The sequence below is a fragment of the Delphinus delphis genome, chromosome 8, assembly GCF_949987515.2.
Source record: "Delphinus delphis chromosome 8, mDelDel1.2, whole genome shotgun sequence".
Classification (NCBI taxonomy): Eukaryota; Metazoa; Chordata; class Mammalia; order Artiodactyla; family Delphinidae; genus Delphinus; species Delphinus delphis.
The window spans coordinates 65,142,649-65,169,280 of record NC_082690.1 but is presented as its reverse complement, the minus strand read 5'-3'; the positions used below and the strand labels follow the sequence as shown (position 1 = coordinate 65,169,280).

The window sequence follows — 26,632 nt, the reverse complement described above, 5'->3', positions numbered from 1 at the left end:
CTTACTTTCTTGCCAGTTCATTGCCTTGCATTAAAGATTTTTAAATATATTATCTAGCATTTTTAGTTCTTTACAGTAAAAATGCCTGTCAGTATATGACCATAAGTCAAGAAATAAAAGCTCATAACTAAGTTTTTAAATGATCTTTTGGTTGGAGTGCTCTCAGAAGATATTTTATGATATTAAATCATTTTTTCAAAATATATTTTTCTGGACTTCCCTGGTGGCGCAGTAGTTAAGAATCCGTCTGCCAATGAAGGGATCACGGGTTCGATCCCTGGTCCGGGAAGATCCCACATGCTGCAGAGCAACTAAGCCCATGCCCCACAACTACTGAGCCCGTGTGCCACAGCTACTGAAGCCCGCACACCTAGAGACTGTGTTCCGCAACAAGAGAAGCCACTGCAGTGAGAAGCCCGCGCACCACAACGAAGAGTAGCCCCCGCTCGCCTCAACTAGAGAAAGCCCGCACACAGCAACGAAGACCCAACACAGCCATAAATAAATAAATAATTTTAAAAAATAATAATAATAAAATAGCAATTGCCCTCAATTTAAATATATATATATTTTTCAATTGCTTTCTAAAAGAAATGTTCTTAGTCAAATTAGGTTGGAAATGCTGCCACCAAATTCCCTTCATCCAGTCACAGTATAAAGCCCTGAGAAGTCCTACAGTTTTTTAAAACAAAAATATCGCACTTAATTTTGTTTACCCAGCATTTCCCCAATTTCCCCCCAAGTAACAGCTGTCAGTACTCCATAAAACTAGTGTTTGCACAACAGTCTGAGGACACTCTCCCCACTTTTCCCATGGAAGCCTCTTAGGTAGGCCTGAGTCTCCGTTGTAGAAACAAGCTTCTCTCTCCTAATAAGTTATATTTGCTGAAATATTCAGAGATCCTGCTGGTTAATATAAATTCTGTTTATTTGCTTTTTATGGAAATGAGATGTTTCCCCCTTAGAAATGGGGACCATATTGATTAGCAGCCATATCACAGAGACCTTGTTCTATCAGTGACCTTTCTTTTTCAACTCTCTCTCCCTCGGATTTTCCTCCTTGGTGTACTTAGGTCCCTTCTAATTCGTATAGAATCAAAGGATTACATAGAATCTTAGTATTCATCTGGTTCAGCCCTACCAAGATTCATTCAGCTACCCATTTGGATGTCATAACTCCTCAAACAGCTTCCTTCCCTTTACAACTATGAGCATTTACACTCAGGACCTTTTTTACTCTACTCACTTATACCCTCATCATGTCACCAGTGACCTCTTTGATTCACAAGTTTCTTGGCTTTTTCTCAATCTTCATTTTACTGAATTTCTCTGGAGACTTCAACACTATTGGTCGTTTCTTCTTCTCGTGACAACTATAGTACTGCTTTCTCCTACTTCTCTTTCCCATCTTGATTTTCCTTTATTCCTTCTCTATAAATATATCTTTCCCAGGTTTCTGTCCTTAGCTTCTTCTCCTCATTTCTCTCTCTTCTTGAATTTATTCCTTTTTTCATTCACTTATTCATTTATCCAATAAATGTTTACTCTGTGTGGTGAATTAATTAGAACTATTATTTTTAGGACAGTATAGGAAGTTTGAGCCTACCTTTTAGTTTTTTTTTTAAATTGGGTCAAAGAATGTCACGTCTATGAGAATGATTCTTTATTACAGAGATTTGTCTTGTAACCCAGTATTGTTTCAGTGTTTTCTGGAGTTGGACATTTAGTGTATTCTATAGCTGTGTTTTTCGTAGTTAAAAATGCATGAAATTCTATTAAGAACTCTTTTAGCAGATCATAATACCAAATGTACTCATGCTAAGCAAGACTAGCATTAGAAGAGATGCCCGCCTTTGGGCCATGACTTCTGAAAGAAAGTTTCCTCCTTTTTTTCCTCAGGGCAGAACTACACCCTCAGCCCTGCCAAGCCATAGTAGTATTTTGAAATAGACCAAGGTTGTCTATGGTGTATTTTCTCTTTGCTTCTGACTCTTTCTCCTTTTTCTAGGGGCCCTGTCCCTGGCACCATTGCCCTTTTGCAGCTTTAAGCCTCCAACTGCTCTGCTGTTGAGGCCTGTACTCCCTCCCTCACATTCCAAAATCAGTGCTGGCAGCTCAGAAAACTCATATCCGCCTCCTCAAGAATATGAGGAAAGTAATCAAGTACAAAAGGCGGTGTTTAGAGGAAAAAGCACCAGGCTGATAGGTAGATAAATCTAAATTCCAGTACTGGCTGACATCTAGGCCTCTTTTTCTCATCTGAAAAGTAGAGGAATTGCATTGGAATAATTGATATTAAGGTCTCAGCTCTGTGAGTTTAAAATCAATTCATACAAACCTATGAATAGCTGATGAATTTGCATTTTGATGGCGATAGTTATATTGTCTAAGGTTGGGGCTGAAATTACTATACCTGACCTCTCTAAGGGCATTACCCTTGAACATTGTTCCAGGCATGGCCCCCCATGTCTGTTCAAGTCACTGTTGTTTTAGGTATATATCCAGAAGTAGAATTTCTGGATTATAGGATAATTCTACTTTTCAGTTTTTGAGGAATTGCCATACTGTTTTCCTAGCAGCTGCACCATTTTACATTCCCACTGAGATTTTCTGACCGTCCCGTTCCCCAACAACATTTCACCCAAGGGGTTTTGGCATCAGTGGTATTTCTTGCCTGATCAATAACAGAATTTTATAAACCCTTCATGTGTAAGACTAAGAAAAAATATATTATTTCAATTATACATCCCAGTCTCAGAGAAGTTAAAATGTGGGGAGAAAATGTGTATCTCAGATTCAATGAAATATAGTCGTTAAATGTACTAAAACCTCCTCCAGAAATTTTTGGACAAATATGCACAGCTGTAAACACAACTTTTGTAAAACAGGAAAGTAAAAGTAGCTACTCACCAATAGTGTATGAAAACATCTTTCTCAAATGTATTTTTATATCATTTCTAAAAGAATGGACTTTCCCTGGTGGTCCAGTGGTTAAGGCTCCATGCTTCCACTGCGGGGCCATGGGTTCCATCTCTGGCCGGGGAATTAAGATCCCACATGCCACGTGGCACGAGCAAAAAACAGAATTTTTTTTTTAATTAAAAAAAATAAAATATATATTTTTAAAAAAACAATGTGCTTCGGGACAGTATTTTTTCATACTTTTTTTTCACACTTATCTACGTAAGCCTTAATGACAATTTGAAATAAAAGTAAAAACCCCTTAGGACAGTAAATCATGTATCATAGATTTTTGTTTCCACATATTTGTGATTTCTGGTAAATGTCCTAATCTCATTTCTCTTTGTTTTGTTTAAGGATTGTTCAAGTTTAGAAGAATATAACATTGCTGCAGCATTACTCCCTTTGACCAGTGCTTTCTATAGGGTAAGTCTCATTGGTCTATATATAAGTCATTATGATTTATATAGATGTATTCAGTTTGATTTATCATGGAACTACATCAATCGCGTCCCCTTAGTGTATCTAAGACATATCTGTGGTTATATTTGTTACAATGTTTATTGCATGCTATATGTAAAAAATATAATATATAATGTTAAATCATCTCCTAAGATATAACCCCACCATTCCATCCCTACTTCATTGTTCTTTAGAGCACTTAATAACACCTGAAATTGTGTTGTGTGTTGGTTAGTTTACATTTGACTGTTTTCCCCAACCAAAGAAAATAAATTTCATGAGGCTGGGATATTATCTGTCTTATTCATTGCTGTATCCCAGTGTCAATCAACAAATGTTTGTTGAATGAATGAATGAACAAATTAACAAGCTAGATAAATAAATGGAGGCAGAAATTAGAATTTAACTTCACCGGCAATTTCTATGAACCTTCTGAAAATTTTCCAGAGTGTTCAGTGCTTTTCTTAATTCTGTCATTTATTGTAGTTGTCCTATCCATGCCTTTTCATAGAGAGATTAAGTCTTAGGGCAAATAAATCCAGCAAACTCTTATTCCCTCTTTTCCTATGAAGGACTTGTAAGGAGTTAAATAGCCACACTCTGAACAGCACATTGAATACGTCCTTCTGAAATGTACAGTAGGAAGCAATAAACCTGTGACAGCCAGGCTGACTCACTGTGCAGCTGTGTGCAGGTAGCTTCAGGAAGCCCAGGACTTATGGAAGGACTTCTGGCTAAAGCTACTCCATGTTTCATGGGCGCTAAGTCAGGAGAGATTATCAAATATTCCTAGATCTGTTTTAGTAGAGAACTAGGCACCAGATAAAGTGCCTTAGCTGAGTGATGAAATGATCCATGCCCTTAGATGCTGGCAGTATTCTCTTACTCTTTTTGTTCTGCCCGTCCTTTTTGTTTCATCCACCATTTCTAACTGATAAGGTCTAGCCCCCCTCCTGCACTTAGTAGGTACCCAATAAATACTTCTTGATAAACTCAGTTTTTTAAAAACTTTACTTCAAATGATTTGTTAGGTTAAAGGTCTTAACCCTAAGGTTCTCCATAATCAGGAACTCTTTGCTGCTAACTCACTTGCATTCCTCTTTCTTCCTCCTTACCCTCCCATCCTCTTCTAAAACAGAAAATGGAATTTGTGAGACTCATACTTCTGAGACCTGGCAGGTCATACTGAGCATGCTCAGGAAACAAGGACAAATCTCAAAAATGTTAAACAAATGAATTTGGGTTTAGAAACTAATGACAACCATCTGGAGCTTAGGCATCATCTTTTGGTTTTCCCTCATCAGCTTAAACTTATCTCCAGGCCCACTCTAGTTTTTCTTAAATGCATACATACTCGTCTTCTCAGAACTCTCCCTAGTAGTTCTTCATCTTATTCCCCTCCTGGCATGGAGAATAATGTTACAAAAATAGGTCAGGCTCTCCTGTATCTTAGGCCACCAAGGAAATTTGTCTCCATATCTATCTCAGAGGAACCAAAAACCTTGGTTCTAACTAGCCTTCATATGGGCCCTCACATGGGCATTTGTTAAAGAAAATGGCGTTTAAATATTTTCCCACTTTAACATCTATTTGTTAAACTTAGATATTATGTAGAAATAAATAAGAAACATAGGGGAAATAAGAATTGACAGTAGAAACTCAGTTGCTCAGGAAATCCAAATTACTTAAGATTTTTTTTTAAGCTGGATCATTTATCTCTTTTATAGTGTATATTAGTGAGGGTTTGATCATCATAGCAGAAGCACCATGAGTGGTAGGAAGTAAGGAATCTATTATAGGGACCAGCTTTTATTCTGTTGTAGAAGCTGGGGAAGAAGTTTATGGAAAGCTTTGAATTAGGGTCTGCCTGTGGCCCTGAAGTCACTATAGATCATCAGGGCAGCAGTCAGGAAGAAAAGCTGGGCATGATACAGGGAAGAACAAGGACAAACTAGAATCTATGTATGTCTTTTAAAGTCCTCCAACCTCAAGAAAGCAGGTGACCTGGAAAAGAAGCAGCATTACTGGCCATGGAGCTACACATGTGCCTGGCCCTGACTAGGAGCAGCTAAAGGAAGAGATCCAGAAGGAACTGCAGGAAATGTGAGCACAGTTCTTTCCACACATCAAGATGGTCCAGCAGATCTGCAACAAAGTGTATGAGATACAGCAGCACCTGGCATCCTATACTGACCTTCAGAGTATAATGGCTGCTGCTTCATTTTTGCCTTCCAAATTTTAGACAAATTTCTCTGTAGTCAACCCTAACCTAGAATCATGGAGGAAAGAGAATTCTGGGAAATACAGTTCTAGCTTAGTTTAGTTTACACAGTACAAAACCATCACATCGTGTTTTTTTGTTTTGTGGAAGTTTTTAATGCAATTAGTTAACAAGCTGGGCTACATGCCATGCTCTTCTCTGTGTTATTAAACTTAATAATACAAACTTATGTTTTATGATGGGTTTATAGATTTAATTTTTTTGTTGTTGACTTGGTTTGATTTTACTTGGTTTCTTTTGGTTTAATTTGATTTGGGCATGAAAGGTCCAATTAGGCACCAGAAACCATACCAGTAATATGAACAGGAAAATTTTAATATAAGGAGTTATTAAGTAGTAATAGGGGATCAACTACTAAGAAATAAAGAGAATTTTCAACTTGGAGTGTGCCACTTCCCAACAAGACCGAGATTCAGACCTTGTTGGAGAGGTGTTTCTGTGGCCACTGGATGGCACTGAGGTGAACTTCACTGAAGGGCCACAGACTAAGACTGGCAAGCAGGAAACTGCCTACTGGAGTTCTGGCAAGACTTGCTAGGAACCCACTCACTAGGGTGAGTGGTGAGCACAACTGGCTGTCCCACACACGGCTAGCAGGTACATGTCACAGGAACAAGAAGAAAAAAGCACACCAGAACCAGGAAAAGAAACCACTTCATATTGCTCTGTCCCTACTGACAAAGCTTAATATTGTGCCAACTGGCAAAGGAGAAATTTTAACAGGTCCAGCTCCAGTACCACAAAGCAAGGCAAAGAAAGATAGATTTGGAGGAAAGAGGTACTGCATTGATAACCAACAGAGAGGGTTAGGGAGTGGATCATATTGATTCTTATATACTTTCTGAACTTCTATCTTATGGAAATATAAAAGGTTACTATGCCAGGCAGCATCTTGGGCAGCAAGATGAACAAAACATTGATGTGGCCACTAGGAACTTACATTAGTCTTTATAATACAATAAATAATAAATAAATAACCAAACTGGTCTACAGTTTCATCAGTCAGATGGACATTTTCTTAAAGTAGTACATATGCATGGTTAGAAAATTCAGATAGTACAGAAAGATACAAAATGCAACATAAACGCTCCCTTTCCCACCTCTACTCCATTTCTTCTGACAGTTGATTTCTTCCTGGGAAAAAAAGTTGTGTATTATTGCTAGGATATGCAGATAAAATTATCTTTTTTTAAACTAAAATGATCAAACCATTCACACTTTTCTCACCTTGCTTTTTTCACTTTTTTCACACACACACACACGCACACACACACATGTATTTTTTTTAATAGTGGAAGTCAAAGCCTGCTCTGGGTAAGGACGTAGGCGAGATGATGGATCAGGTGCCTCTTTCTTTCCTTTCCTTTCCTTTTTCCGTTCCTCTTTCCTTTCTTCTTTCCTTCTTTCCTTCCTTCCTCCCTCCCTCCCCCCCCCTTCCTTCTTTCTTTCTTTCTAAGTAAACCAGCTATTTTTTTAATTGAAGTATAGTTGGTTCACAATATTCTGTTAGTTTCAGGTGTACAACAAGGTGACACACTTATGTTCTTCAGATCGTACTCCGTTATAGGTTATTACAAGATATTGAATATAATTCCCTGTGCTATACAGTAAATCTTTGTTGCTTATCTATTTTATATATAGTAATTTGTATCTGTTAATCCGTACTCCTAATTTGTCCCTTTCTCCTTCCCCTTTGGTAACCATAAGTTTGTCTTCTATGTCTATGTCTATGAGTCTGTTTCTGTTTTGTATATAGATTCATTTGTATTATTTTTAGATTCCACATATATGTGATATCATATAGTCAGAGAGGGTCTTTGTCTGACTTACTTCACTAAGTATAATATTCTCTAGGTCCATCCATGTTGCTGCAAATGGTAATATTTCATTCTTTTTTATGGCTGAGTAATATTCCACAGTGTGTGTGTGTGTGTGTGTGTGTGTGTGTGTGTGTTCACGTGCGTGTGTGTATATATATATGTATATGTGTGTATATATATATATATATATATATATATATATACACCACATCTTCTTAAGCCAGTCATCTGTTGATGGATACTTGGGTTGTTTTCATGTCTTGGCTCTTGTAAATAGTGCTGCTGTGAACATTGGGGTGCATGTATCTTTTTGAAGTATAGTTCTCATTTTTTCTGGATATGTACCCAGGAGTGGGATTACTGGATCATATGGTAGCTCTAGTTTTAGTTTTTTAAGGAGCCTCCATACTGTTTTCCATAGTGGCTGCACCAATTTACATTGCTACCAACAGAGTAGGAGGGTTCCTTTTTCTCCACACCCTTTCCAGCGTTTATTATTTGTAGACTTTTGATGATAGTTATTCCAACCAGTGTGAGGTGATACCTCACTGTAGTTTTTATTTGTGCTTCTCTAGTAATTAGCAATGAGCATCTTTTGAGCATGTTCATTCAGCATCTTTTCATGTGCCTCTTAGCCATCTGCATGTCTTCTTTGGGAAAATGTCTAGGGCTTCTGCCCATTTTTTGATTGGGTTTGTTTTTTCAATATTGAGTTTTATTAGCTGTTTGTATATTTTGGCTTATTAGCCCCTTGTTGGTCGCATCATTTGCAAATATTTTCTCCCATTCCATAGGTTGTCTTTTCATTTTATTGATGGTTTCCTTTGCTGTGCAAAAGCTTTTAAGTTTGATTAGGTTCCATTTGCTTATTTTTGCTTTTATTTCTTTTGCCTTGTATATTTTGAGACTGATCTAAGAATATACTGCTACGATTTATGTCAGAGAATGTTTTGCCTACGTTCTCTTCTAGGAGTTTTAGGGTGTCATGTCTTAAATTTAAGTCTTTAATCCATTTTGAGTTTATTTTTCTATATGGTGTGAGGGAGTGTTCTAATTTCATTGATTTACATGTAGCTGTCCAGCTTTCCGAACACCATTTATTGAAGAGACTGTCTTTTATCCGTTGTATATTCTTGAGTCTTTTATCATAGATTAATTGACTGTAGGTGTGCAGGTTTATTTCTGGGCTCTCTATACTGTTCCATTGATCTATATGTCTGTTTTTGTGCCAGTATAATGCTGTTTTGATTATTGTAGCTTTGTAGTATAGCCTGAAGTCTGGAAGGGTTATTCCTCCAGCTTTGTTCTTTTTCCTCAGGATTTCCTTGGTAATTCTGGGCCTTTTCTGATTCCATATAAATTTTAGAATTCTTTGTTCTACTTCTGTGAAAAATGTCATAGGCATTTTGATGGGGATCGTGTTAAATCTGTAGATTGCTTTGGGTAGTATGGCTATTTTAACAATATTAATTTTTCCAAACTAAGAAGATTGGATATCTTTCCATTTCTTTGAATCATCTTCAGTTTCCTTTATCAATGGTTTATAGTTTTCAGCATGTATTTTCTTTTTAATAAAAAGATAATTATGTATATACTTACCATTCTCATAAAAGCGAAGTACTTTATTGGCCTAAATGAAACAAATGTTTATCCTTTTTTTTTAATTATTATTATTTTTTTTTTTGCGGTACGCGGGCCTCTCACTATTGTGGCCTCTCCCGTTGCGGAGCACAGGCTCCAGACGCGCAGGCTCAGTGGCCATGGCTCACGGGCCCAGCCGCTCCGCAGCATGTGGGATCTTCCCAGACCAGGGCACGAACCCGCGTCCCCTGCATCGGCAGGCGGACTCTCAACCACTGCGCCACCAGGGAAGCCCACAAATGTTTATCTTTTAGAGCTTTACTTAGAGTGAAAGATGTTCCACTTGCAACATTATCTATATTAGATCTTAGGGAATTTGTTACACCACAGCCACCATAAGTTTAGGGTTTTTTTTTTTTTCTCTACAGTTCCTTCACACGTTTTTCTACTTCTACGAACTTGTATGTATTTCATGTGTCTTTAACTTATGAAGCCTTTCTTTTTCTTTTTTTTAATTTTTTATATATTTTTTAGAGATCAATTTAATACCGATAAATTGTCTACAAAGGTGGGCAGATCATAGTAAGAAGTCAAAACATTTTAAGAAATTTTTCACCTTCTGCTTTTCTTTCTTTTCTTTTTCTTATTAGTCATGCATTTTATACACATCAGTGTATACATGTCAATCCCAATCTCTCAATTCATCACACCACCACCCGAACCCCTGCCTCTTTCCCCTCCTTGGTGTCCATACGTTTTCTTCTCTACTTCTGTGTCTCAATTTCTGCTCTACAAACCAGTTCATCTGTACCATTTTCAAGGTTCCACATATATATGTTAATATACGATATTTGTTTTTCCCTTTCTGACTTACTTCACTCTGTATGACAGTCTCTAGATGCATCCTCATCTCTACAAATGACCCAATTTCGTTCCTTTTTATGGCTGAGTAGTATTCCATTGTATATATGTACCACATCTTCTTTATCCACTCGTCTGTCGATGGGCATTTAGGTTGCTTCCATGACCTGGCTATTGTAAATAGTGTGGCAATGAACATTGGGGTGCATGTGTCTTTTTGAATTATGGCCTTCTCTGGGTATATGCCCAGTAGTGGGATTGCTGGGTCATATGGTAATTCTATTTTTAGTTTTTTAAGGAACCTCCATACTGTTCTCCATGGCTGTATCAATTTACATTCCCACCAACAGTGCAACAGGGTTCCCTTTTCTCCACACCCTTTCCAGCATTTCTTGTTTGTAGATTTTCTGGTGATACCCATTCTAACCGGTGTGAGGTGATACCTCATTGTAGTTTTGATTTGCATTTCTCTAACAATTAGTGATGTTGAGCACCTTAACATGTGCCTCTTGGCCATCTGTATGTCTTCTTTGGAGAAATGTCTATTTAAGTCTTCTGCCCATTTTTGGATTAGGTTGTTTGTTTCTTTAATATTGAGCTGCATGAGCTGTTTATTTATTTTGGAGATTATTCCTTTGTCTGTTGATTTGTTTGCAAATATTTTCTCCCATTCTGAGGGTTGTCTTTTCGTCTTCTTTATGGTTTCCTTTGCTGTGCAAAAGCTTTTAAGTTTCATTAGGTCCCATTTGTTTATTTTTGGTTTCATTTCCATTACTCTAGGAGATGGATCAAAAAATATCTTGCTGTGATTTATGTCAAAGAGTGTTCTTCCTATGTTTTCCTCTAAGAGTTTTATAGTGCTCGGTCTTACATTTAGGTCTTTAATCCATTTTGAGTTTATTTTTGTATATTGTGTTAGGGAGTGTTCTAATTTCATTCTTTTACATGTAGCTGTCCAGTTTTCCCAGCACCACTTATTGAAGAGACTGTCTTTTCTCCATTGTGTACCCTTGCCTCCTTTGTCATGGATTAGTTGACCATAGGTGTGTGGGTTTATCTCTGGGCTTTCTATCCTGTTCCATTGATTTCTGTTTCTGTTTTTGTGCCAGTACCATATTGTCTTGATTGCTGTAGCTTTGTAATATAGTCTGAAGCCAGGGAGTCTGATTCTTTCAGCTCCATTTTTCTCCCTCAAGACTGCTTTGGCTATTCGGGGTCTTTTGTGTCTCCATACAAATTTTAAGATTTTCTGTTCCAGTTCTGTAAAAAATGCCATTGGTAATTTGATAGGGATTCAATTGAATCTGTAGATTGCTTTGGGTAGTATAGTCATTTTCACAATATTGATTCTTCCAATCCAAGAACATGGTATATCTCTCCATCTGTGGGTATCATCATCTTTAATTTCTTTCATCAGTGTCTTATAGTTTCCTGCATACAGGTCTTTTGTCTCCCTAGGTAGGTTTATTCCTAGGTATTTTATTCTTTTTGTTGCAATGGTAAATGGGAGTGTTTCCTTAATTTCTCTTTTAGATTTTTCATCATTAGTGTATAGGAATGCAAGAGATTTCTGTGCATTAATTTGGTGTCCTGCTACTTTACCAAATTCATTGATTAGCTCTAGTAGTTTTCTGGTAGCATCTTTAGGATTCCCTATGTGTAGTATCATGTCATCTGCAAACAGTGACAGTTTTACTTCTTGTTTTCCAATTTGTATTCCTTTTATTTCTTTTTCTTCTCTGACTGCTGTGGCTAGGACTTCCAAAACTATGTTGAATAATAGTGGTGAGAGTGGACATCCTTGTCTTGTTCCTGATCTCAGAGGAAATGCTTTCAGTTTTTCACCATTGAGTATGATGTTTGCTGTGGGTTTGTCATATATGGCCTTTATTATGTTGAGGTAGGTTCCCTCTATGCCCACTTTCTGCAGAGTTTTTATCATAAATGGGTGTTGAATTTTGTCAAAAGTTTTTTCTGCATCTATTGAGATGATCATATGGTTTTTATTCTTCAGTTTGTTAATATGGTGTATCACATTGATTGATTTGCATGTATTGCAGAATGCTTGCATCCCTGGGATAAATCCCACTTGATCATGGTGTATGATCCTTTTAATGTGTGTTTGGATCCTGTTTGCTGGTATTTTGTTGAGGATTTTTGCATGTATATTCATCAGTGATATTGGTCTGTAATTTTCTTTTTTTGTAGTATTTTGGTCTCGTTTTGGTATCAGGGTGATGGTAGCCTCATAGAATGAGTTTGGGAGTTTTCCTTCCTCTGCAATTTTTTGGAAGAGTTTGAGAAGGATGGGTGTTAGCTCTTCTCTAAATGTTTGGTAGAATTCACCTATGAAGCCATCTGGTCCTGGACTTCTGTTTGTTGGAAGATTTTTAATCACAGTTTCAATTTCATTACTTGTTATTGGTCTGTTCATATTTTCTATTTCTTCCTGGTTCAGTCTCAGAAGGTTGTGCTTTCCTAAGAATTTGTCCGTTTCTCCCAGGTTGTCCATTTTATTGGCATAGATTTGCTTGTAGTAGTCTCTTAGGATGCTTTGTATTTCTGCGGTGTCTGTTGTAACTTCTCGTTTTTCATTTCTAATTTTATTGATTTGTGTCCTCTCCCTCTTTTTCTTGATGAGTCTGGCTAAAGCTTTATCAATTTTGTTTATCTTCTCAAAGAAGCAGCTTTTAGTTTTATTGATCTTTGCTATTGTTTTCTTTGTTTCTATTTCATTTATTTCTGCTCAGAACTTGATGATTTCTTTCCTTCTGCTAACTTTGGGTTTTGTTTGTTCTTCTTTCTCTAGTTCCTTTTGGTGTAACGTTAGGTTGTTTATTTGAGATGTTTCTTGTTGCTTGAGGTAGGCTTGTATAGCTATAAACTTCCTCTCTTAGAACTGCTTTTGCTGCATCCCATAGGTTTTGGATCGTCGTGTTTTCATTGTCATTTGTCTCTAGGTATTTTTTGATTTCTTCAGTGATCTCTTGGTTATTTAGTAACGTATTGTTTAGCCTCCCTGTGTTTGTGTTTTTTACATTTTTTTCCCTGTAATTGATATCTAATCTCATAGTGTTGTGGTCAGAAAAGATGCTTGATATGGTTTCAATTTTCTTAAGTTTACTGAGGCTTGATTTGTGACCCAAGATATGATCTATCCCAGAGAATGTTCCGTGTGCACTGAGAAGAAAGTGTAAACTGCTGTTTTTGGATGGAATGTCCTATAAATATCAATTAAATCTGTCTGATCTGTTGTGTCATGTAAAGCTTGTTTCCTTATTAATTTTCTGCTTGGATGATCTTTCCATTGGTGTAAGTTAGGTGTTAAAGTCCCCCATTATTATTGTGTTACTGTTGATTTCCTCTTTTAGAGCTGTTGGCAGTTTCCTCATGTATTGAGGTGCTCCTATATTGGGTGCATAACTATTTACCGTTGTTATATCTTTTTCTTGGATTGATCCCTTGATCAATATGTAGTGTCCTTCCTTGTCTCTTGTAACATTCTTTATTTTAAAGTCTATTTTATTTGATATGAGTATTGCTACTACAACTTTCTTTTGATTTCCATTTGCATGGAGTATCTTTTTCCATCCCCTCACTTTCAGTCTGTATGTGTCCCTAGGTCTGAAGTGGGTCTCTTGTAGACAGCATATATATGGGTCTTGTTTTTGTATCCATTCAGCAAGCCTCTGTCTTTTGGTTGGAGCATTTAATCCATTCACCTTTAAGGTAATTATTGACATGTATGTTCCTGTGACCATTTTCTTAATTGTTTTGGGTTTGTTTTTGTAGGTCCTTTTCTTCTCTTGTGTTTCCTACTTAGAGAAGTTCCTGTAGCATTTGTTGTAGAGCTGGTTTGGTGGTGCTCAATTCTCTTAGCTTTTGCTTGTCTGTAAAGCTTTTGATTTCTCCATCGGATCTGAATGAGATCCTTGCTGGGTAGAGTAATCTTAGCTGTAGGTTCTTCCCTTTCATCACTTTAAATATATCATGCCACTCCCTTCTGGCTTGTAGAGTTTTTGCTGAGAAATCAGCTGTTAACCTTATGGGAGTTCCCTTGTATGTTATTTGTCGTTTTTCCCTTCCTGCTTTCCATAATTTTTCTTTGTGTTTAATTTTTGCCAATTTGATTACTGTGTGTCCGGCGTGTTTCTCCTTGGGTTTTTCCTGTATGGGACTCTCTGCGCTTCCTGGACTTGGGTGGCTATTTCCTTTCCCATGTTAGGGAAGTTTTCGACTATAATCTCTTCAGATATTTTCTCGGGTCCTTTCTCTCTCTATTCTCTTTCTGGGACCCCTATAACGCGAATGCTGTTGCATTTAATGTTATCCCAGAGGTCTCTTAGGCTCTCTTCATTTCTTTTCATTCTTTTTTCTTTATTCTGTTCCCCAACAGTGAATTCCACCATTCTGTCTTCCAGGTCACTTATCTGTTCTTCTGCCTCAGTTATTCTGCTATTGATTCCTTCTAGTGTAGTTTTCATTTCAGTTATTGTACTGTTCATCTGTGTTTGTTTGTTCTTTAATTCTTCTAGATCTTTGTTAAACATTTCTTGCATCTTCTCGATCTTTGCCTCCATTCTTTTTCCGAGGTCTTGGATCATCTTCACTATCATTATTCTGAATTCTCTTTCTGGAAGATTGCCTATCTCCGTTTCATTTACTTGTTTTTCTGGGCTTTTATGTTTTTCCTTCTTCTGGTACATAGCCCTCTGCCTTTTTATCTTGTCTGTCTTTCTGTGAATGTGGTTTTTTCAAAGCCTTTCTTGAAGGTAGTGCCTTAACAGCTAGGTTTAAATTATTAGGATTAGTTTTATGGTGAAAAATAATATAATCTTTTGCATTCATGTTATGTTTATTATTTATATGGTGCTTTCATTCTCAGTTCAGCAAACATTTATTAGGTGTGCCAAGCCCTGTGCTTATGTTTGTTGCAGAGTTACAGATGAATAACATGGTCCTTACCCTCAAGAAGCATACGGTCTAGTGTTGTATCCATTAATTAACTACTGACAGAGGAACCATTTCACAGTTAATGAATAACATTGGTCTACTCTTTGTTTACTTAGGTCCTTTTTATTCAAAGATCATGATTGTTAAAATAAGAACCAGAATATATATGCAGAGTTTAAAGCAGGGGTTCTTGTCTAAATGTTACTTTTTTGGGAAGAAAATTAATTAAAGCATAAGATAAAACCAATACTCAGTGCAGAAGTGGAACCAAAATCGGATACCCCTGCGTTGCTCTTTCCTAGCAATAGCACTGAGCAACAGTGAAGGCCATGGACCCCTCTACTATGAACCACCATTTAGTACCTTCTCCTAGTGACCTGTGTAACTTAGGGTCACCCTGTTGCAATTCTTAATAACCCAAGTAATCTGGAGAGTGTCCAGAGTCTATCAAAGTATGCCAAATCCCTCCCATTATGTCTTTGATGCACATCTGTTGGTTACCGATGCTCAAAATGACTCCCAGGAAAGATGACACTTTCTCCTTTGGTACGCACTGTGGTTTATGTTTACCTGGGGAGGAAAAAGCAACACCCTATTTACCTCAATTCAAGCACCCTGATGTGTTGCCTTCCCAAATTCCAAAGATCTCCATATGCAGATGGCACTTTGAGAATGTTTATTGATTTACTGTTTGAGCTATGTCTTATTTCACCATAAGAGCATTATTCAAGCTCTCGTTCGCAGTAGAAATAGATTTCTTCTTCAAAATCCTCGTTTCATTTAGCATGTAAAAATATGTTTTCTAAAATCCAGCTACATGGAAGATTTATTTTTATTAACAGGTTTATTGAGGTATAAGTTAAATACCATAAAATCCACTCATTTTAAGTTTCATTTCAGCGACTTTTAGTATATTTATAGCATTGTACAAGTATCACCACCATCCTATTTTAGAACAATTCTGTCGCCCCAGAAAGAAATCTCATGCCCATTTACAGTCACTCTCCACTCTCTGGCAACCACTAATATACTTTCTGTCTCTATAAATTTGCCTTTTCTGGATATTTTATATACATTGCATCATACAATATATGTTCTTTTATGTCTGGCTTCTTTCACTGAGCGTAATATACTTGAAGTTCACCTATTTTTTTAGAAGATTTCTTTAGGGCTGTTAATTATTAATGAAAATTTTTTCACACCCTGAGTGCTTAAGTCACCTTCTGAATTGTTTCAATTTATACCTAATTCAAATGTAATATATAATTAAACTATTATCTTTTAATAAATATATTAGAAAAAATATGAGATGTAAAGCCTGATTTCTCAGTTTGAAGAAATGAATTTTACATTTCTCTCTACATGAGTTTATAGTCCTTAATTTTTCCATTGCTAAATTTTAACTTTTGCTTATACATTCTAAATGAATATCCACTAGCTTATCTGACTAAATAAAACTTGAGACCTAGGTATCATTTCCATTTCAAAATATAAAAGCCCAAAGTAAGTATATTCAGCATAGTATGTTAAGAAAATCTGTTGAAAATCTGAAAAAAGTCATTTGTGTAAACCTGGCCTACCTAATCATCAGAAAGTGAACATTAAAGCATGGAGAATCACAGAATTTGCTAGTAGATTTCCTGAACGATGACCTTCCTGCCACCAGACTCTAGCAGTAATTCTGTACCCAACACCTGCCCCCGCAAAATAAACTAAAATCTATTATCTGTGTCTTTCATGTCAAAGCTGTATATCTCTTATGTAAGAGATAGTCCAGAGTCTATCAAAGTATGCCAAATCCCTCCCATTATGTCTTTCATGTCTGTGTCTTTCATGTCAAAGCTGTATATCTCTTACGTAAGCCTGTGCACCTAATAGAACATAGTAAAGAACAGAAATCCAGAGGAAGGTGATAGGAATAATAATATTTATTGAATTTTTACTGTGTACAAGATGCTACATTTGGTTTACTGTACCTAATCCAACTCAGAGAGTATTATTCCCATTTTAAGACAAAGGAACTATGGCTTAGAGAGAATCTGTACCACTGAGCAAGTAAGTGGCAGAGCCAGGACTCAAACTCAGTTGTACTTGACTCCAAAGCTCGTATTCTTTAACTATAATACAATTCCCCATGTGAGTCCCAATTATGCAGCATACTTCTCGGAGTTTTGGGTTTTTTTGTCTCTTTGCTTAGAGGTATTGAACTGGCATCACTCCTACCTCCTCATTCCTCCAATTATTTCATCCATTTATCCAGCAAGGATGTTTCATTAAGCTTTGGCTTGGAGGAGGCAAAGTTAGGAGATGCTGATTAACTGTATATTATGGTTAATTTAATAAATAATTATCACACATCATTATTTATAAATCTCTAATTTCTACGTATTTCTAATATAAAACCTACTAAGTACTCAGAGTCACACCACATGCAGTTTTGCATTTCTTTGATGACTTAGAAGTTTCTTGAATAACTAACTGGCTTTGCCTCTTAGTCATTAGCATGGACCCTACTTATCCTACTATAGATATGATCCTACTATAGATTCTAACTGATGGAAGATTGCTGCTAGAAGAAAAATCTTATAGTAATAAAAACTAGATATTTCATCAGTCTTCATTTTTCCCCCATTGGTAAATGACGAGAGAGATTCTTAAAAATCTACAAAATAGGAAAAGAATTTTGTTTTTCTTAGATTTCATGATCTGGATACATTGCATTTCCTATAACAGGTCTCAAAGAATTACATTTTTGGCCAAAAAAAGAGGGGGGGTGATGAAGGGTCTTTTTTCATCTTTTTTGTGCTGTAAAATCAAATACTAATCTTAAAAATGACAGCAGGACAACGTTTCAAAGTGAAGACAGGCATCAACACTGGGCTCAATCCAAATTTGGCCTGGAAAAGATATGTGAATGAATGTGTTCGTTATAGCAGATGCCTCCAGCGCAGCAGAATTTTAGAATGGCCAGAAAAACAGTATCTTACTTTTACTTCCTCCTTTTATTTTCTTCTTTTCTTTAGGACAGCTTAGCATTCCTCCTCCTCCCTCTCAGCACAACCTCTTCTTGCTTCTCTCACTCTTTCTTTCCAGTTTTACATGGCTGCTCCTTTCTCCTGGTCTTCCTGGAAAACCTCTATAATTATATAATTAGTTTGGAATTACTGTTCTTTATTAATATTAGTTTAATATTCATAGTTTAAACTAGTGATACAAGGCAATTATAGAATAATTTACTCTAACACTCAAGAACAGATAATAATTATTATTGTGTATTCCAGTGAAGAATTAACAAGTATTTATGGAGCATTTTTCTGGACTTTTCAACTTTTTCATATTATATTCTCAGAGGTCGGAGGCCCTTTTATTCATTCGTGGGGAAATAAGACAGCCTACCAGTACAATTCAGTTTAATAGACATTGAACTACAACCACCATGTCCCAAGTGTTAGTAATACAAAGTAAACAGTCAAGGTCTCTGCCCTTAAGGAGCACACATGCTTACAGAAAAGATAGATTAGTAAAATAAATCACAACGTAAGTGTTCTAAAACAGGTATAATGTAAGTACTATACATACATTAATTCCTGGTGCAGCAAGGAACACTACAAAAAAATTAGGACATTTGTGCCTTGAAAGATAAATAGGCATTTGTCTTACAGGTGGGGATGAGGTGAGAAGTGGGTGGGCAGGGAAGACATAAATACTACAGGCAGAGAAAACACCATGAACCACTTAGTGGGAATTGTGACTAGAGGTGGAGGCAGAAAGACAAGGTAGTCTGTGGCTAGTGTATACAGGGCTTTGTGTGCCATGTTAAGGAATTTGAATAATGTTGTATAAATAACGAGGATTTTTTACTTCTACCCTCATAATTTTTTTTTAAGGTTTAAACAAACTAATAGCAAGAACAAGATTTGAAGGAACATGGTTACTTGTAAATGTAAAGTTACTTTAACCACTTTGGTAGAAAATTTTATTTCAACAAAGTCTCTGTCTACTTTGTGTAAAATTCTGTACTACGAATTGTGTGAGTTGCAATGATGCATAAGACATGATTTCTGTTCTCCATTGATTATGCAGTAGGATAGATAGGCATGAAAATCACTAGTACTAAGTAGAAAAGGTACAGACAAAGTGAACTATTAAACTAGTAGGAGAGTGTCAAGGATTAAGGAGACTAATCTATTCTTTACTTTTTTTAATCCTCCATAGTCTCCCTTACGTAATGACACCATGATTTGTGGGAATTCTGTTTTCTCTTCCTACCATTTCCTGTGGGTTCAGGCTATGCTGTGAGTTTTGTCCCCTCCCTCACATGGGGGCATTCTCCATCAGGCTTTCTAATCAACTTTCCATGCTTTCCTGGGCTTATTTGTCATTCTCTACTCGTTTCCCTCTTTTCAGAACCCTCTTTCTGTTATTTCTTCTGCTTCAGCCAGTCTTAGAGCATCCTTCAACATTAATATACATGAAAGCTATACAAATCAAGACACTTTTATTAATGTTCTAGAGAAAGTTGTTATTCACAAAGGATAATTAGTTACCAATAATTAACCTTCAACCTCAGGATTTATTATCAATATTCAGTCAAAACTGTTAACCCCAGTCATTCTCTGAGAAATAACCACCTTGGAGGAGAGACCTTTTCTTCCATTATTATCATGTAGCAGAGTCGAGTTTGAAGTACAAACTACCATTCAACGTGGTGGTCAAACCAGGTGCTTGGGAACAGAAGGATGGTCCGACTTTACTCTCTTCTTAGTTTTTAATATTTATATTTTTTTGTTCTGGAATTTGGTGCCTTAAGTGAGAATAGTGTCTACTGTAGTAAGAGATTCAGAGAATATAGTGTAAGTACAGTTATTGTAAAGGGTGTTTAATATACTAAGAAAAGATCAGAATCTTGGTTACATAGAATCCTCAGCTAAATTCCAGAAATTTTTCATAAGTGATTTGGGCAACAGCCTAACCTTAAAAGGAGAGTTATAAATGCAGATTTAAAATATTTATGTGGAATGGATTAGACACCATTTATTTAAATATTCTTGAAAAGATTCTATATAGCGGTGGTGTGTGTAATTACTTACTTTTACCTAACTTAGTTTCCTTACTAATACTGGTTGATTTATTTGTTTAATTTGGTTCACACCAAACTGAACATTGCGTGTAACCTTCTCGTGTGTGTGTTCTCTGGATCTAACTACAGAAGCAATTGTCTGTGTATTTTCCCAACGTCACTAGGGCCCAATTAAACTGAATGACAGATTAGGAATAATGACATCAGTAAGACCCCATGCATAAATTGTCTTGTGGCTATGACAGGCATTAATGTTAATTTTAGCATAACTATTATAGCTGTTGGCTATTGAAAGAAAATAAATAAAAGAATAATAAAAATCATAACTACTTTTATTGAGTACTTCTGACATACCAGGAACTAATAAGCTAAATGCTTTATATGCATGGGATAATAATAACTATTATTATTCCCATTTTTAAAATATAATCAATCATGCTATTTTTAAAAATTCTTACCATATGGTCTGACTTCTTGTCATCTGTTGGTAAAATTTGGGCTTGTCTGAAACGCACATATCTAGATTTTAGAAAACAGGGTGAAAGCTCATGAAATAATTTTTTTTCATGGATTTTCTAATACTTGATAGTTTGTATTTATATACAGAATTCACTATGAAATTTTAAAAATTTACCCACAAAGATATTTTCAGAGTCAAAAAAAAGTAAGCCATATTTGAAGCCATTTAACTTGTTAAACCTCAGAAAAGATTTTTATTATTCAATAATACATTAATATATTTTTATTGAAGTATAGTTGATTTAAAATATTGTGTTTCAGGTGTACAGCAAAGTGATTTGGTTTTTATACATATATAATATATATATTCTTTTTTCAGATTCTTTTCCATTATAGGTTATTATAAGAAATTGAATACAGTAAATCCTTGTTGTTTATTTTATATATAGCAATGTGTATCTGTTAATCCCATACTCGTAATTTATCCCTCCCTCCACCGTCCCCTTTGGTAAACCATAAACTTGTTTTCTATGTCGGTGGTTCTGTTTATGTTTTCTAAATAAGTTCATTTGTATTCTTTCTAAAATTTCACATAGAAGTGATATATAATATTTGTCTTTCTCTGACTTATTTCACTTAGTATGATAATCTCTAGGTCCATCCATGTTGATGCAAATGGCAATATTTCATTCTTTTTTATAACTGAGTAATATTCCATTTGTATATATGTACCACATCTTCTTTATCCACTCATCTTTGATGGACACTTAGGTTGCTTCCATGTCTTGGCTATTGTAAATAGTGCTGCTATGAACATTAGAGCATGCGTATCTTTTTTTTCTATAAGTTTATTTACTTATTTATTTATTTTTGGCTGCATTGGGACTTTGTTGCTGCGCACAATGCTTTCTCTAGTTGTGGCGAGCGGGGGCTACTCTTCCTTGCGGTGTGCAAGCTTCTCATTGTGGTGGCTTCTCTTGTTGTAGAGCATGGGCTGTAGACACGCAGGCTTCAGTATTTGTGGCACGTGGACTCAGTAGTTGTAGCTCACAGGCTCTAGAGCACAGGCTCGGTAGTTGTGGCACACGGGCTTACTTGCTCCACGGCACGTGGGATCTTCCTGGGCCAGGGCTCGAACCCGTGTCCCCTGCACTGGCAGGCAGATTCTTAACCACTGTGCCACCAGGGAAGTCCCCACATGTATCTTTTTGAATTAGAGTTTTCATCTTTTCCAGATATATGCCCAGGAGTGGGATTGCTGGATCATATGGTAATATGTTATATTATTAACATGTGCTGGGCTGTCCTTTGTAGGGAATGATGAGATGATGGATGATGTCCAGCCACCACAAACATCACAAAGACTGTAGAACTGATTTCAGGAGAGGAATTGAGTTCTCTCTTAGCCATCCATTGTTATATGCCAGATTCCCTTCATGATTAGTTCAGGTTATAAAATAAAATTTTCCTTGTGGAAAGCTAAACATTCTTAGTGAGATCAAATATTAACCTACTTTTCTAGAACTACTTGCATTGACCAGCCCAGACTGTGATTTATAATTCAAATAACATCGATTTACACTTGATACATTTTATGAGAAATTTTAAATTATACTCACTTTAAAATAGAGATCAGTTAAACTTTTATCTGATAGTATCTTGTTTAAATAGCTAATGAGTGTAATAGTCTCATGAAAAGAGGAAACCCTGTGCCTCCTCCAAGGAACCTGATGAGCATCTTACCCATTGCCACCATGTCAATTGAGAGAAAGCACTGCCTGGAAGAAAGAAGAGCTAGCATCTTGGTGGGACCCACAAGTTACAGAGAAGAAATCCTACTTTATTTCCCTCTGTTTGCATCCCCTGACTGTTCTTGAAGGCATGAGATTGTAGAGTCTGACATTTGGCTAGTTACTTCCCCCTTCACTTCTGCTCCTGGGGTAGTGGAAGGTGGCCATAAAGACAGCATGGGTGTTTAACTGAAGACATTTAATGAATTACAGTTAGTTGAGTGCAGCCCGTATTCACTTTTTTAAAGGGAGTGAGTGGGTGGCAAGAGTTCTCCTAACATTTTTATGCATTTGGCTCTGGTTGTGATGTATACTTAGAGACAACCCAGCTGCATGTCTTTTCCACTGAGCACACTGCTATTTGTAATTTATTTTCAATAGATCACTTTAGCAACCGTTTATTGAATACCTACTATGTATAAAATGCTGCAGGCATGTTGATGATGATGATGATGATAGTGATAAAGTATATTAAGCATTTCCTATGTGCCAAGCATTGTGGCTAAGCACTTTATGTGCATTAGAAGATCATAATCTTTATAACCACCCCATGATCTAGATATTATATTCTCCATTTTACATTTGAGGAAACTGAGTCTAGATAAATAACTTGCCAAGGTCATACAACTATTAAATGGGAAAAGGTGGAATTCAAACCCAGGGACTTCCACTCTGACAGTGTAGCATACTAGATGTTCTGAAACATCCCTGGCCAGCACTCCCACCACCAGCAATAAAACACTGAACATGTAGTGTAAAATAAAATATCTTAGTAAATGCATAACTAAGCACAAGAACGTCAGGGAAATCTTCGTGGGTGAAAAATGAAAAGGAAGCAGGAATCAAGGTGGAATGCTGCTGCTGGCTAAAGCTGCAGCTAACCTGAAAGCATCCAGCTGTACCCTGAACCTAGAGCCTTTGGCACTGGGTGGGGAGACTGAAATCTATAGACAAACTTATAAATTAAAAAACATTTCCTAAGCCCATGGCAGTCTCTTGCCTGGATTATTACCCTCTTACTGGTTTCCCTGCTTCCACCTTTGCCCCTTACATTCTATTGTCAACACGGCTGCCAAAGTTACCCTTTTAAAACATACATCAAATCATGTCATTCCTCGGCTAAAACCCCGCAGTTGCTTCTCATCATACTCAGAGGCACTTTCTTAAATTAACTCCATGATTTTGTCCCTCAGTTCCCTATCTGTGCTTAAATGTCACCTTCTCAGTGAGGCCTATCCTGATAACCCTGTTTAAAATTTTACCCATCCCTCTCCACGCTTAGTCCCCCTTCTCTGCTTTTTTGTGGGTATGTGCACATCACATATATTTATTACATTTATTTTCTGGGTCTTGCCACTAGAATGTAGGCTCCAGGAAAGCAGAAAATTTCATTTGTTCACTGATCTATCCCCATCTCCTAGATTGTGTCTGTTACACAATCAGTCCTTAATGAAGGAAATTAATGAAAAGGGAAAACAAAAATACAGTACAAAGGATCAACAAAACCCAAAGTTGTTTTCTGAAAAGACTTTATATTCCAGTTTTGTTGAACTCCAGAATCCATCCTTTTAACCATTACACAGTATACAGTTTCCAAAATACAACTTCCTTCCACCTTCACAAAGCTTACCATCTAGTGAGTGGGCACTGCAATCAGATTGACTGGGACTTAATAGCTCTGTGAGCTTAGGCATGTTAGTTTACTTCTCTTTGCCAGTGTCATTAGCCATAAATAAGGATGATAATAGTATCTACCTTATAGGGTTATTATGAGCATTAAATGCTGTAGCACATGTAAAGTGCTTTACTGACCAGCACATGATAAGCCTTCAATAAATGTTAATGACTACTGATGATATTTTTGTTATTACACTTTCTCCTCCTCCTTTTCCTTGTGTCAAGTTTAGCTGAGTTCTCCCAGGAAGTGTTATAAATGTGGTGAAAGCCAATCAGAAGTCCTATAGGTGGACACATCAGTTGTCTAACACAAGAATCAACACCCAAACCAACTGTCCAGTTAATTCTTATTGGCTCTGTGCTGAGTTTTTTTGTTTGTTTTGTTTTCAGAAGCACCAAAGATGTATTTATTGCATTTTCTTAGCATAAATAGCACTGTGCAAAAGTTGTGCTGAGTTTTGATGGCAATAACAGACCAGTGATGTGAGGAAGGAGGGGAGTTGTAGACAAATGGAAGACATGGTCTATGTATTGCTCTTGGATCAAGAGAACTTTGTGATAACCCTCCAGGGGCTCCATAAGAACAGCCCTCCCACCAATTCACACATACAGATCTGCACACCACTCTACTTATCAGGCTATACACTCCCTACTGAAAGGTCATGTGCTGATTACTTAAACTGAAAACAAACAGTATATGACTAACTCCCCAGTGATATCATGGCAAATATATGGATTTAAAGGTAGACTGTCACTAAACATTGACACTTTGGGGTGGAAGGAATCTAAAAGTCAGGCCTGCTATCTATTCTTCCTATCCTCTTTGACGAGATTGCAAACTCAGATGCTTAAAGACACCAAACTGGTAATGTAAATGATTGAAGTGGAGGTATATAGAACTGCAGAATGCTTGTTCCATGTTAAGAGAACATCTTCTATTTAGTTCCATTCTTTTGTTGTTAGGCAGAAATGTGGGCAAGTGTTGCTGGGTCTTGCACTTTTCAAAATAAGACAGAGATCTGGGGGGGGGGGGTTGTTTTGTTGTCGGGTGGCGGGGGGGTTGGTTGGTTTGTTTTTAATTTTATTGAAGTATAGTTGATATACAGTGTTGTGTTAATCCTGCTGTATAGCAGAGTGACTCCGTTTTATATATACATTATGTATTCTTTTTCATATTCTTTTCCGCTATAGTTTATTACAGGATATTGATTATAGTTCCCTGTGTGGTACAGTAGGACCTTATTGTTTATCCATCCTATATATACTAGTTTGCATCTGCTAACCCCACACTCCCACTCTATCCCTCCCTCAACACGCCCCCCCACCAGCAACCACAAGTCTGCTCTCTGTGACTGAGTCTTTCTGTAGATATGTTCATTTGTGTCGTATTTTAGATTCCACATATAAGTGATATCATTTGGTATTTGTCTTTCTGACTTACTTCACTTAGTATGATAATCTCTAGGTCCATCCAAATCAAATTTTTCCTAATTATTAATAATAAAATTCAAAGTAAAACAAAAGAACTGCAGGATGCCAGTTTGATGCCTTTGCTATAGAACTTCTGTGTGGATCTGTGAAGAAAACAATGAGAGGCTTAAATTTGAGAGGCTTCTAAAGAGAGATGATTACCAAACCCTATTGGGAGGAGAGAGAAGAGAAAAAAATCTGTGGAATGAGGAAAGGAAGAAAGGCCAAAGGGTGAAACAGCACAAGAGAATCACATGTAGGAGATCAAGAGAAGTTGCAAAATTCCTGCTTTCAAATAGAAGTTAAAGAAAGTTGCTAATTTAAGCAGTCTTTCTGTAGGTTATTTAGTGCCATTAAAAATCAACTAATTTATTTTACAAGAAAACAATGAGAATGGAAATATAATTATGAGCTGAAGCTAGGCTCCAACTTACTCTACAGTTGCATGGAATTTGATGTATTCTCTTGGCGCCTCCAAGTACATTTGAAGGGAGGAAGCATTCCATCTGCTGAAAAGTCATACTGGAAGATGAGGGCAGGGCTGCAGAGTTTCTGTAAGTCTGATTCTGCCTGAGCCTTAGTATACCTGGTGTGCTAGATCCCGTTGCAGGATTCCAGGGCAGTCAAATAATTCCTGACATACAGATTTAAAGGTAAAAGTTTTACAACAGAATAACTTAATCAAAACATAAAAATTTGTTTAAAAGTTTTCATCTTCTAGAGAAAATAGACTTCTCCCAAAAGTATATCTCTCTTACCTTGCTATCACCATGTATAGAATATAGTATAAAATGTTTATATCCCCCCAAATTGAGAAGGGATCTATCCAGGCTTAATGAACTTGGTGGGGCGGGGGTGGGGGGGAGTGCAGGGACATGACTGTGAATTATACAGCTTTGGACTAGACAGGGTATTCATGGGCAACATGAGGATTGGAAGAAAACATTAGACTATAGATTTTAAATTATTTAAAGAATATTCCACATTTTTAAATAATGCAATTAAAAGTACATGAACTACTTTGGAGTGTTGACATCATGTATAGTAACAGGAAGTAATTACAGTATTTCAATATCTAGGTCTCAAAAGCTTTGGTTTATATATTGACTACCTTAGGGTGTTTCCATGAAACGTTTGGAATGTGTTTACATGATTGAATACATAACTTATTTTGTTAGGCTTTCTTTTAGTATTACCAAGAATAATTGGAGAACAGTGGTTAATTCTTGATTTACCT

General features: G+C 36.6%; 1 protein-coding gene across 2 annotated transcripts in view; it reads left to right on the top strand.

Moving 5' to 3' along the window:
• Positions 1-26,632, top strand: part of SBF2 (SET binding factor 2) — a 453,477-nt gene that overhangs the window by 335,950 nt on the left and 90,895 nt on the right. For both annotated transcript variants that reach the window (XM_060018483.1, XM_060018482.1), the window contains exon 17: positions 3,319-3,387. In XM_060018483.1, the coding sequence (XP_059874466.1) occupies positions 3,319-3,387 (69 nt within the window). The remainder of the gene's footprint in view (positions 1-3,318; positions 3,388-26,632) is intronic.